General features: G+C 47.1%; 1 protein-coding gene across 1 annotated transcript in view; it reads right to left on the bottom strand.

Annotated features, from left to right (window-relative positions):
• FBN2 (fibrillin 2) overlaps positions 1-4,887 on the bottom strand; it is a 216,351-nt gene extending 211,464 nt beyond the window's left edge. The window contains exons 1-2 of the mRNA XM_073221486.1: positions 3,979-4,887; positions 3,131-3,213 (exon numbers count right to left, since the gene is read on the bottom strand). Of these exons, the coding sequence (XP_073077587.1) occupies positions 3,131-3,213; positions 3,979-4,232 (337 nt within the window). The 5' untranslated portion in view covers positions 4,233-4,887. The remainder of the gene's footprint in view (positions 1-3,130; positions 3,214-3,978) is intronic.
• Positions 4,888-13,185: the final 8,298 nt, after the last annotated feature.

The following is a 13,185-nucleotide window of genomic DNA, read 5'->3' as shown; positions in this document are numbered from 1 at the left end:
CTCTATCCCTGTCCCAGCCCCTGGCATGCACCCTGTATCTGTGAGGCACTGAGAAATGTGAGTACTTTATCCTCACATTCATCTCAAATTGTAGTATGCCTCACCTAAATATCTGTTCTCACAATCACGAAAACCATGAGGCCTAGGAATACTCGAGGGAAAGAAGAGAGAGGACTTGGCTGTTGGGATTTCAGTGATGCTGGGAAAAGATGGATGGCACAGTAAAGTGTGTATGGTATGCAAAGGTGTGAGATTGAGTTCTTGCTGTGGTGCTGACCCACCAGACTTCAGTGGGGAGAAAACCACAACTTTTCTGGGTTTAGTTTTCTCATTGAATAAAACAAAGGGATTACATTGGAGTGTTCTGATATCTCTTCAGGTCTCAAATGCTATGATTCCAGGGCAACCCCTCCCCACTGTTATTGCCTTGATCAAAAAGTTCTAATCTCTTAATAAACAGCATAATCTCATAATAAACAAATTAATAAGCAAACTTTCCATTGCTTCATGTTCTAACAAGACTTAAAAAAATAAATGGAAAATGAGAAAGTCAATTTATCCTTTTGGACACAAATATTTAGAGGTTTGGAAGTACTTCAGTGATCTTTGCAGGCCACAATTAGGAACAATAACAAAACACAGAGACTTAAATTAAAATACATTAGCTTTCTTGTAGTTTGAGAAATACATTCTTGATTTAGGATCTTCTTCTCATGAGTCCTGGTCAAGGCCAAACATATTAAATTCTAGAAGGTGATCATTTTAGTATCTTTCCATATAGAAAAAATGGAGATGTATAAATGTATGGGAAAATTAATTTTTCATCCTCATTTTCCATTTGTATTTTACTTATTCTCTTTTTGTAATTTCCGTCTGAACTTTTGCTAAATAGTGGAAATAAAATAAATGTAATACTTTATTATCATCAGAAAATCCTGGAATGAAAATTCTTGATTTTGACTTTATAATGGTTTCAATTTGGTTACTAGCCCCTTACATGATAATGTTAAGTGTCAAAACCACAACTACTAAATTTAATGCAAACTATTAAAAACTAAAATTTAGGTGACCCAACCAAGACATTATAAAAGCATTGCATTCTCTCTCTACTTTGTGCCCTTATTTATAGTCTTGGCTATCTATCTGAGTTACTTTTTTAATGTGCTAATAAATATTTTTGTAGATATCTCTTGACACAGTGCTGTATTTCTTGGAGATCTAAAGATCATTTCAAAGCTTGTGTTTTTATAAATATATGATACAGGTACATTCCAAAATATTTCATAAGCACCCAAATATTTTCAAGTAGTAGAAATGCGGTCACAATATTCACTGCTACTCTGAGATTTCCAAAGCTGATCTTCTGCACAATGTTACTCAAAGACCAAAGTAGAGCAGAATGTTACTCAAAGACCAAAACTATTTAAAACTGACACTCAGAAGGATATATATATATATGTGTGTGTGTGTGTGTGTGTGTGTGTGTGTGTATTTCTATTACAATATTCTGGAAGGCTCTGTTCTCTGGAATTCCCATTCCACACCAATTCAATAAAATCTGACTTTACAGATTTTCAACACGTACCATAAACCGATTCCTTCTCCTCGGCTGCTCTCCAACTCAATAATGGCAGTCACATTCATTACATTTAGTGAGTCAGACTTTCCACAGGGCCTAAGTCACTCCCACCTAGGACGGCAGGTGTGTGGTGAGTGACATTAGCTGTTTCTGGATTCAAGGAACCATGTAAGTTTAAAGCAGGCACGGTAATGTCCTACCGGCCTAGAAGAGTAAACGCACCCACCCCAAAAAGGCCTCATATACATGATTTCTGTGTTGGAGAGAAAAGAATGCAACACCCTTTCTTTCTTTTTAATAAAAGCAAAGGCTTATCATCAGACGGGTTATTTAAAATATTTATGAATCACTTTAAGGAGCATGGATGTTCATTTCCCATTTTTGCCCCATTACTGGAGATTGTGGGATTTTTAGAATAGAAAAAAATAAGAAACTAGTTTTCACAACACGAGACTTCATGCCTTTATAAACACACTGCACTGAAATAACATTAAGCATCTATCTCAAACCCACGAAACCAATAAACATAGAGTCAGAGATGCCACTACATCCTTATTATCCCTTCGCTGGTGTAGCCTGCCCTTTTTTTCCTGTTCACAGTTGCATAATTATCTTTTCCCGGGAGAACGCTGAGGTCAATCTACAGTCAAGACTGGCTCTAAATGAATGTGCTGTCTATAATACCTGGCTGCCTTCCCAACAAGACAAATGTGGCTGTGTTAGATAAACACAGGAGAAGGCCAGTCACACTTCAACTCACAAATTCACAGGCATTTAAATAAGACATCTCCTGGTCCATCACTGAGAGGCTGATAACTAATGACTTTTCCCATGAGAACTTTGAGAGCTAGGTATACCATTTGGAAACTGAACAAAATAATCCAAACTTTTATGATCAGATATGCAGAACTTTTCTAGTTCTAAGATTTACACTTCGGAAACCTACTGTATACGATGAGATTTGAGGTCTGGAAATCCTAAACTTAAACATCTTCTAAACAAACAAAAAGTCGAGCCACTTGGAGGAGTTCTCTCTTTTAGAAAGTGTGTTAACCTGGATCAGCTGTAAAACCCTGACAGCGTTCCTTTCATATCTGTGTTATGTGGCTGTTGAGATGAAACCAGAGATAATAAAGTGGTTTGTACAAAGGCCTAAGAAAGCTTGATCTTCAGGCAGAGTCAAAAGCCAGAAAATTTACACAATCACACTGTGGTCTTATCTGGACTCTTTTAGGGAAAAAAGTGGTTTTGAGTTCTCTAGGGAATGGCTGTACTCCCCCTTCAGTGTGTATTAATAGACAGAGAAAGATAAAATTTCCAACTATCTTTGAAACCTTTATCATTATTGCCCTTCAACAGAGTAGAAGTGACGTTTAAACTGAGGCAAGATCGGCTGCTTCTACGTCATTCAAATGGCGCTGCGTCTTAATTAACGCCGCTCTGGGGTCACTGCACTGCAAGTGCAACCGCGCATCCCACACACCGAACGCAAGAAGCCGGGCCAACGTGGGGCCGAGAGAGCCGCCCCGACGGCCCCAGCCAAGCACTCACGGACAATGCACTGGTTTCCTCCGGGAAGGGTCTTCCATCCAGGGCAGCAGTAGGAGTGGAACCTGGATCCGCACACATTGGGCCTGCGATGAACAAGCGAGGTCACACATGCGCCCGCGGAGAGGGGTGCAGTAACACGTTAGCAGCAAGGGGACAACAGGTAAACACGAACTATGCCGCAGTCTTGGGGCTTGGGCTTGGGGCACAGACGGGGAAACAGACGCCGAAAAGCGGGAGGGTCAGAAACGTCTATCCGCTGCCTTTCATCTGCCCTCCCTTGCTGCCTTTTTAAAGGGGAAAAAGAAACATAAACATATAATTTACTCCTAGTCTGGCCTCCGGATGCTGAGAACAAAGGGAACAGTGTTTCAAAAATCCTTGCTCTAGTCCCCGAATCATCCCTCCCTGATCACTAACTGTGGCCCCGACGTGTCAAGGAAGGTGCGTCGGAAGGTGGAGCGCTGGGGTTGATGGTCAGCGCGCACAGCAAGCTCCGCGCACGTCCTCAAACAAAAGGCGCGGGAGCCGCGGCCCGGACCGCGGGGAGCAAGCAGGCTCCAACAGCCCTGCCGCGGGGTGGCCTCGAGCCCGCCTTCCGACCGCCTTTCGGAACCTGTTCCCCACCGCGGGCTCGGCCTGCGTTCTGCGATCCACGCCCGAGGGCCTCCGAGCCACCCTCCGAGGAGGGCTTTCTGCAGGCTTAGCGGAGGAAAAGGGGGAGGCGCTCCCGGGAGTCCTGGGGGTCTCTTGGAGGGGGCCGCGGCTGTCGCCGCCAACCTAGGTTCCGGGAGGGGGAAGGATGGAAAGCTGCCAAGCCGAGGTTCTCCCCGTCCCGCCGGCGCACATACCCTCGGAGCACGTCCTGCTGTCCTCTCCGGCGGACGCGGCTGGCCGCCACGGCGCCCTCCTCCCGGTACTCGGGCACCGCGAACCCGCCTTCAGAGCTAGCCGTCGCGGGCCGGACCTGTTGCACCAGCGGCTGGGGCCGGGGCGGCTTGGGCGGCGGCGGCTGAGGCTGGCCGGCCGTGCCCTGCGCCCAGAGCGCCACGCAGCCCAGCCACACGAAGTAGGGCTGGAGACACTGCCGCCGCCGTCTCCCCATCGCGGGCGCCGAGAGCGCGCGGACCGTGGTCCGCGGAGAGGGAGAGCTCAAAGAATGTGCGAGGCCCGAGAAAGGTCAGGCTCTAACACGCCCTGCCGCGGCTCCCGGGACGCCCTGGGGCTCGGGCTCCCTGCTGCAGCGGAGCCCCGGACCGGGCGCCGGCCCCCTGGCTGCCGGCGGGGCGCGGGCTCTAGCGCAGCGGGCGGCAAGGCGCGGCGGCGGCGGCGATGCGGCCGGCAGCCCCGCGCGGTCCACGTTGCATCCCCCGGGCCACGGCCCCGAGCGACTCCAGGACCTCCAGAGGGCGGGGGCGGGAAATTACAAAAGTAACCCGAGCAGCCGCGGGGTAAAGTTACAAAGAAAGCGGACCTCGAAGGAAAAAGGGGCCTGCGCGTAGCGGCTCGGCGTGTCCCGTGCGCTCTGGGCACGGATCTCGGAAAGCTGCAAAAGTCACCAGAAGGAAGCGGGCAGACAAAAGTCACCCCGTAAAGAAGAGGAGGATCTCCTCGCGGCTCGCCAGGAGTCCGGCGGGGCAGCGACACGCCGGCGGCGGCTGAGCAGCCGGACAGAGGTGCGCGGGGCCGGAGCGGGCGGCCGGTGAGCGGGAAGGCGGGAGGCTGCACGCCCGGGAGGATGCGGCGGGCGAGGGCGCGGCGCGGGGGTTTTGAGGCCCGGCGGGGCGCGGGGCGGGCCGGCGGGCGGCGGCTGTCAGTGGGGGCTGGAGCGCAGCGGTCCACACGTGGGGCGCAGCCCGGACCGAGGGGCCGGCGCAGAGTGGGCGGGGACAGAGTCAAGGGGCGAACGGGTGGGGAGACACCGGGGAGCTTGGGGCTGGGGGCGGGGAAGAGGAAGGAAAGGGGTAGGTGGAGGGAGGGGGGAGGACTGAGAGTGGGGAGAGGGGGGGCGAGCCGGAGAGGAAGGCCAGGGCTGGAAGAGGGGCTGGGAAAGGGATTGGCGAGCCCGGGTGCGAGAGGAAATGGGCGGGGGATGGGGCGAGGTTAGGGCGAGAAGAAAAGTGGGAAAGGCGGGGGTCGGAGGCCGGGAGGAGGGGGCGAGGCACTAGTCGGCTTTGCTTCCCGTCCCCCTCAACTGGCCGCTAGCTCTGTTTTGACTGCCTGTGCAAAGCGAGCAGACGGCGGGGGAGGGGGCGGTTAGGGCTCGGATTTGGGAAAGAAGGCAGCAGCCCCTTCCCCTCCCTCTGCGTTCTGGCCGGGCCGCGGACCGCCGACGAGGGTCTCTAAACGCGCCTGGCTCGGCTAGACCGGCGGCTGAACTTCCCGCCGGGCAGAAGCCACAAGGTTGAGGATGAGAACCGGTCCTCCCGGCGGGGACCCGGACCCAGAAGGGGGTGGGGGAGATTCGCAGCCAAACAGGAATAGAGACTCGCGTGCGAGTTGGCTGCAACCCCAAACCGAGGAGGCCGGGCCCTCGCCATCTCCTCCTACCCCCACCTCCCTACCGGGAGCGGCGTCAGTTTGTGGGACCCGCAGAGGGGCTGGGCGTTTCCAGAGTGAAATGCGCCCTCCGCCTCCGAAGAGGGAGCTCACGAGGCCGCGGGGGGCCTCAGCAGATTGCCGGCGCCACGGTCCTGGGGAGTCCAGGCAGGGGGTGTGCTCCGGGGTGACCCCTGGCAGGGATCTGGGAATTAGAGCCCCTAAAGTGGCAGGACGGAGGATGGGACCATGGCGGGGGGGGCGGAGCTCAGGGCGCGTAAATGGGTCTTGGGGCATATCCTTGATTCCTGGTTTGGACTCCTTATTAATGATTAAACCCTAGCAATTTGGTGTATCCAGGCTGGGGACGTGCCCTCTGAACTCATAGAGCTGCCTCTGCGTTCCCCTGCCTTTGGGGGGTAGGGGGTGTCTTCCTTCGTGGCCCTGCTCTGGTGAGGTCTCTGTGAAGCCCTTGTCGTATGAGAGAGCATTATCTGGATTATTAAGGCCTCGAAAACCTTCCTTTAAAGATACATATACACACAAAATTTTTTTCCTGGCTTGAACTGCCCAGATGTGCTTGCTGTTTGGCAGCCAAAATAGCTGAGAATTGGCATAAGTCCTTTATTTTCCCAAAGTAGTCAGACAAATAGTCCTAAGGTAGCCTTTGCACAGTCTCAAAAGCTTTAAGAAAAAGTAGAAGTCACATAATTTCATGTGGGACACCAATTTGTTCAAATCCAAATGAAAGATGGTAATAGCAGTATTTGTCACGCAGTCTGCTTCAAACAATTAAAATCATTTTACTTAAAAGAGCTAAATAACTATCTCCATGGTTAAAGCAGTGCTTTAATCATACTCTAAAATATTTAAACCTGTTAAATGGTCCTCATTTAACTTAATGACTTCATACTTAAATGGTTTCAAGGTTCATTCCTGTCTATCACATAAAATCCAAATGCTCTAAAATTGCATGTATGTTTATTCTTTGGCTCAGCAATTCCTCTTTTAGAAGTCTATAAGATATACAGGCAAAAATAAAACACCAAAAATAAAGTGATGGATGCATTAGTCTCTTCATTGTAGCACTCTCTGTAATAGCAAAAGATTAGAAACTTAAAATTCCCATCAAAAAGGAACTGGTTGAATTCAGTTTAAGCCATTCAATGGAATACTATACAGTTGTGAAAAAATAAGGATCTTGGTATGCTCCTATTGCATGATCTCTAGAATATACAATCCAGCGGAGGGGGGATGCAGATAGAATAGGTAAATCCATTAAGAAAGAAAGAACAATAGAGGTTATTGAGGGCTGAGAGGAGAAGGGAACAAGGATTTATTGTTTGATATCCATTCTGAATAATGAAAAAGTTCTGGAAATTGTGATAGTAGTTGCACAACAGTGTAAATGTACTTCATGCCACTGACTTGTATACTTGAATATGGTGAAAATAATTTTATTTTACATATATTTTACCAGAACAGAAAAATGTAATGCAGGGTCAGGATACTGTATGTGTTATGTTACCTTTGGGGCATGTATATGTATGCATTTTTTAAAAAACAGAAGTAAAAGCCAAAAGTGATTTTAAAAAAGGTTATCTTAAAGAAGGGAGAGAATATAAAGGAAGAGACAACAATAGAAGCTATACTTTGCTAAAAATCCCTTGTTTTATAGTTCTAATTTTGGAACTATGTACACATTTTATATGATTAAAAGTACAATTATACTTAGAGCAATGCCTAAAATTTGAAAACAAACTAAAATAAATTAACCTGTTTACCACACTGGTGGTATAACTAGGGGAAATAATTATTTAAAGTGATATTTAAACACAATATTTTGACTGTATGTATTTAGTAGGATATAACCTACAGATGAAATGAACAAAGAAGTCTGAAATTGCATTCAGTGGTGGTAAGGTGTGGAGGAGGCAGGAAAAGAAAAATAGGGAGATAGCTATTAGAAATCATGATTTCAGCATAAGAGAAGACATTAAATATAAAACAAAAAAACATTGTGAGCACAAATTGAAAACACCAAAGTAACCCAATAAGGATTCATTGACCAATGGACAGCATAAACCAAACATGGGACACCAGCTTTTGCAAAACAGAAGAGTTTTACAGCAAGGAGTCTAGCTCAAATCTGTCTCTCTGCTCATCAACAAGAGAGGCTTTTTAAGGAATGTAATGAAGAGGGATTGACTGAGGGTTAGGAAATTCCTACTCAGGTTTCTCCATCCCATAGTGATCTTCAATAGGTAATTAGTTGCATGCTGATTTGGGACACATTTTCTATTGTTGATTGCAAAAAGTTCAAGGACCAGGTAAATGGATCTCTTCTGCCCATGCTGCTAGATAGTCCACCTGGTTTCACCTGGATCTAGCAGGTTTCTGGGAGGGCCTGACAGAAGCTTGGAGGCTTCATGTTATTCTCTGAAAAATAAGAATCACCTGTGACTGTTAACCTTGCAAAGCATGGCTTCACCACTGTGAAATCAGAATTTATCGTTATCTTCCCAAAAATAAGCATCCTACACATTGAAAAGACCTGGAATTAGTGACAACCCAAGAACAATAAATACCCATGGTAACCCAGGTTGTGGTCCCTACCATTTCCCAGTTAAAGGAATGAGAGCTCCTTAGGTAAGTGGCTAATTTCAGGTCTGGGGTAGGAAATATGTAACATGAATCTGGACAATCCATGTTTTCATATGTGAAAGCAAGGAAATTATCAGTCTATTAGTGTCATGTCAAAAGGAAACTGGAGTTAACTTGAAAAAGAGTGTACTGACCAAGGATGGGAAAACTTAAGCATCAAAAAGAAAAATAATTGCCAAGGATTGAAATACTTGAAATGTGTAAATACCCAAGAGTTCCAAATGATATGCCAAACAAAAATTAATTGGCTACTGTGTCACCTGAGGGGGATTGCCCATAAGCAAGTTCACTCTGGATTTGGTGAGACCAAATAACAACAGAATGTTAGGGGTAAAAGGCTTTATTCCAAGCTTTGCTCTCGTGGTGGCAGGTCAAGTGCTGGAATCATGTCTGCCTCTGAGGCATTCACAATCCATCTCTACCTCTGCCTCTGGGCAGAGTACTGGGTGGAGCTCTTTATATAGTAACACTGACAATTGCCAATGGGTGTGTAAGCATTAGCCTATGTAGTAGTAGGCCAATTACATTGTCAAGTTGTTTAGGGTCAGGTGAGGATCCTGGCCATAGGAACTTTCATTTTCCCTGTTTTTTACTTTTGAAGGTTATTAGGGCACAGCTTATTCTAGAAAGATTGATAAATAAGGTAAACATCCTGCTGTCTCTCCTGAGGGTTTCAGCCCCAGACAAGTTCACTCTGGGTTTGGTGAGACTGAAAAATTACAATGGAACGTTTTTGGTAAAAGGGTGGAGAAAGTGAAGGTTCCTATGGCCAGGATTCTCACACAAGCTACAAGACCCAAAAACTCTTGTAATAATGCCACAGTTGTAGGGACAGGGAACGCCTGGACTTTATCCATGACTGCTTTTGGGATAACTTTAGTCTTACCTGAACAGATAATCCCCAAGAACTTTGCTGACAGACCAGGTCCCTGAACCTTGGTACTGTTCACAGCCCATCCTTCCTCCTGTAGATGCTGCAGCAGGATAGGAACTTCCCCTTCTTAATCTGCAAGAGAATCGTACGTGAGCATAATGTCATCAATATAATGATATGGCCACACTCTTGGCAGTTTCTTCCATGCTGCTAAGTCGTGGGCTGCAAGTCCATGACAGATGGTGGGACTGTGGAGGTATCCCTGTATGGAAGGACAGTGAAAGTCCTTTGCCATCCTTTCATGTGAAGGCAAACTGTTCCTAACTTTCTTGTTCTATGTCAATAGAAAAAAAGACATTAGCAAGATCTCCAACATAATGATATGTCCCTAGTTCATGACTGAGGGTGTCCATAAGGCCTGTAACAGAGGGGACAGCAGCATGCAGAGGAGGTATGACTTTATTCAGTTCTCTGTGACCCATTTTCATACTCCAGGTGCCATCTGGCTTTTTCAGTGACCACACCAGGAAATTAGAGGACTTTGGGTGGGCTTTATAATACCTACCTTCTCCAGTTACTGGAGGGTTTTTCCAATTTCTTTATGCCCTCCAGGTAGCTTATATTGCTTGGTATTTGTCACCCAGTGAGGCACAGGCAAAGCTACAGGTGGGTGCTTAGCATGTCCCCTCAGAACTGCCTTCACCACACATCCTCAGTATGACCTTACCTGCAGTGGTCTGCAACCATAAGCCCTGTGGGATATATATTCCCAAAATATATTCAGATATGGGAGAGATATACACAATATACTCCTTTGGGGGTAGGCACCCTATTTCCAGTAGGATTTAGACTTGTTTCACTCTAATAGCCTTACCCCTGTATCCATCTATAACTGCCAGGGGTCCCAGGAAACCACTCAGGGTTGCTGTAAATCACTGAGCATTTAGTTCCTGTGTCCACCAGAGCCAGCACACATTGTACATTCACTGAGGACTAATGAATTGATATTTCAACATGTGGCCTCCAGTCCCCGTCTGGTCCCCAAGGCAGGTGCCTTGACCCTCCTGTCAGTCAAACCATGTGCCCAGTCATCTTCCTGTGCTGGTTCAGGCGACGTTGGCTCACTCTGCAGCAGGAAGGCTCACAGGTGCACAGGCCAGACTTGTGGCTCCGTCTCCAGTCTCCACTTCTTGGTCTTCAGCTGCCAAAAACACTGCTTCAGCCTCGGTTGTTGCCACGGCTCCAGTAAGGTTCTATTTGACTTCCTATCCAATATTCTGTCTGATCCTGCCCCTATTAAATCAACCCACATTTGGGTCCTCGTGACCTTCCCAGGGCCCTTCAGACCCTTCCTCTTAGCAGACCCTTCCGTGCCCACCACTCATGCCTCCTTCAAATCTACCACAGTGTGGGTAACTGCATTTCTGGACTGCCCTGAGTGAGGATCAAGAATGACCATTAAGGGCCCAAAGAGGGACAAGGGAGCTGTTTGCAGCACTGTATCCCTCTTCTCTGCTATAAACAGCTCCTCATCTGAGTCATAATTTATGGGGTTATAGATGGCATTCTTCATGCCAAATCCCATAACACCTGTTGGAGCTTAGCAGAGGAAGATGATAAGTCACCCTGATTGGGCCATATAGTGCAAAGTACGGCCTTTACCTACTCAAGAAGTGAATGATTCCTTGGGGTCTGTATGCATTCTGCAGTCCCAAGGCAGGATGAGTTGTCAGGAAAGCCAGATTTCCCATCTCTGATCCAGACAGAATGATCCCATCCACCCCTACATCCCAAGGCACAGAAGCCAGGCTGATATGACTCTGAGGGTTTCTGCCCAAATCAGGATCCCAAATCCAACAGCTCCGCCTGTGTATTGGGGTGGAACATAGAGTGCTCCATGATACGGAGAGGGGGATGCACCTCTCCTGGAGGAACCCATGGTTGCTATGTCTTTATTTTCTTGACTACAACTGGGCTGGATTCCAATAGAGGAGGGGCTGGTGCCTCTGGTTCCACCTCTCCCTCCTTGCTCTTCCCCAGCTCCTCCACCCTCTCCGGGGCTGACAGCAGCTGTCTTGTTCCACAGAGCCCCTCCTCTGCTACATCCTTTACCTTTCCTACGGTACCTCACACAGACACTGTCTCGGTCTTCAACATCTCTCTTACCTTTTCCTCAATACCTCGCAGCTGGCATCTCGTGCTGCATCTTCTTGTGCCTCTCACAGGAGTAAGTCGTCCTCCTCCATGGCCATTGCCTCTTCCACAGCATGTTGCAGGGCTGCTGTCTCATTCTGCAAAGAGCCTTTTACTTCCTCCACAGCACCACGCAGCTCACATTTCTTGCACTGCCTCTTCTCATGCTTCTCACAGGGGTACATCCTGCTCCTTCATGGCCTTTGCCTCTTTCAAAGTGCCTTGTAGTGATGCTATCTCATTCTTCAACACATCTTTTACTTCCTGTACAGCACCTTGCAGCCAGCGTTCTTGTGCTGTCTCTTCATGTTACTATTACATCCTTTACCATCTCCATAGCACCTCACAGCAATGCCATCTCTATCATCAGTGAATTTATTTCTTCCTTCATGACCTTTACCTCTTTTTGTGCTTCTCACAGGAGCACATTCTTCTCCTTTATGGCCCTTCTTAACACTTGTGAGGAATAGCCAAACCACGGTTCCCACCACCTCATGGGTACTCTGTTTCTTTAAAGAATTCCCTATTTTGCAGAGGGCCTCCTCTACTACCTCAGGCATCACCTCCACCTCCCGCCAGTACTGGGGAGGAGCCCAATTCTCTAGGAGGCAAGCCAGCTTGGACCATATCCTCATTGGGGGATACCCAAGTATCTCCCCATTCATAGGGCAGCCTGCTTAAGTACCCCTCTCATGAGGCCAGTTTATTCCATTTTTTCAGTCTGCAGTGAATCCTGCCAACTATGCCAAATGTCTCATATGAGGGGTTCAGCCCCAGACAAGTTCACTCTGGATTTGGTGAGACCTCAAAGTGACAATAGAACATGGGGGGTACAAGGGTTTATACTCAGCTATATTCTCATGGTGGATGGTCAAGTGCTAGCATCCCATCCACCTCCAGGGTATTCTGTATGCAGCAAGCCGGTCTCTGCCTCTGGGCCTTTATGCAGAGTTAATGATAGCCCATTGTCAACACATGTGCCTTCAAGTATTGCATGTGGCAGTGGGCACGCAGACCAGGGTCAGGTGAAGGTTCTGGCCATGGAACTTTCCTACACCCACCTTTGCTGAAAAGACTCAAAGAAAGTATTTCTTAAAAAAATAAAAAGCACAGTTGTAAATCCCGGAATGATAGAATTAGAAAAATCATCACCTTGCAAACTCTAGTGAAAGAGTGTATCTAGGCAATAACTATCAATCCCTACTAAAACCATTAAGGTGGGAATTGTCATCTGGGGCCATTTTATCCCCAGGGGACATTTGGCAATATCTGGAGACATTTTTGATTGTCACAACAAGACAGCATGTACAGGGCAAAAGTTTATGGGTACCAAGGATGCTTATAAGTAGCCTATAATGAACAGGATAACCCCCCAGAGCAAAATACTATCTGGTCCAAAATACCCCTTTATTTGAGAAACCCTGATTGGGCGAACAGTCAGTGGAGAACTTTTTAATGAATGAATTAAGCTGTTACCACAGGAACCTACTGATAACTGCTAACTTCTGAAAAGCAGGGTAATCAGATATTACATGTCTACTTAACTGTTGCAATCGGAGGTGCACAAAACCACCTATGAAATATCTTTCTGAAAAGAAATTGAACCTGAATATAATCATACCTTTACATTTAACTACCAGTTTCTGGGAAATATGGAGCATAGTGAAACATAGTAAATGATACTTAAGAACATAGTCAACAAGATATAAGACATAGGAGATACCACAGGATCAATTTTCCTCAAATAAATGACACAGATAGAGAACTGTTTTGGTCCAATAATGAAATG

This window comes from Manis javanica, chromosome 14 (genome assembly GCF_040802235.1).
Source record: "Manis javanica isolate MJ-LG chromosome 14, MJ_LKY, whole genome shotgun sequence".
Taxonomy (NCBI): Eukaryota; Metazoa; Chordata; class Mammalia; order Pholidota; family Manidae; genus Manis; species Manis javanica.
Note: the sequence above shows the minus strand (reverse complement) of the source record. Positions and strands in the feature narration are given on the sequence as shown.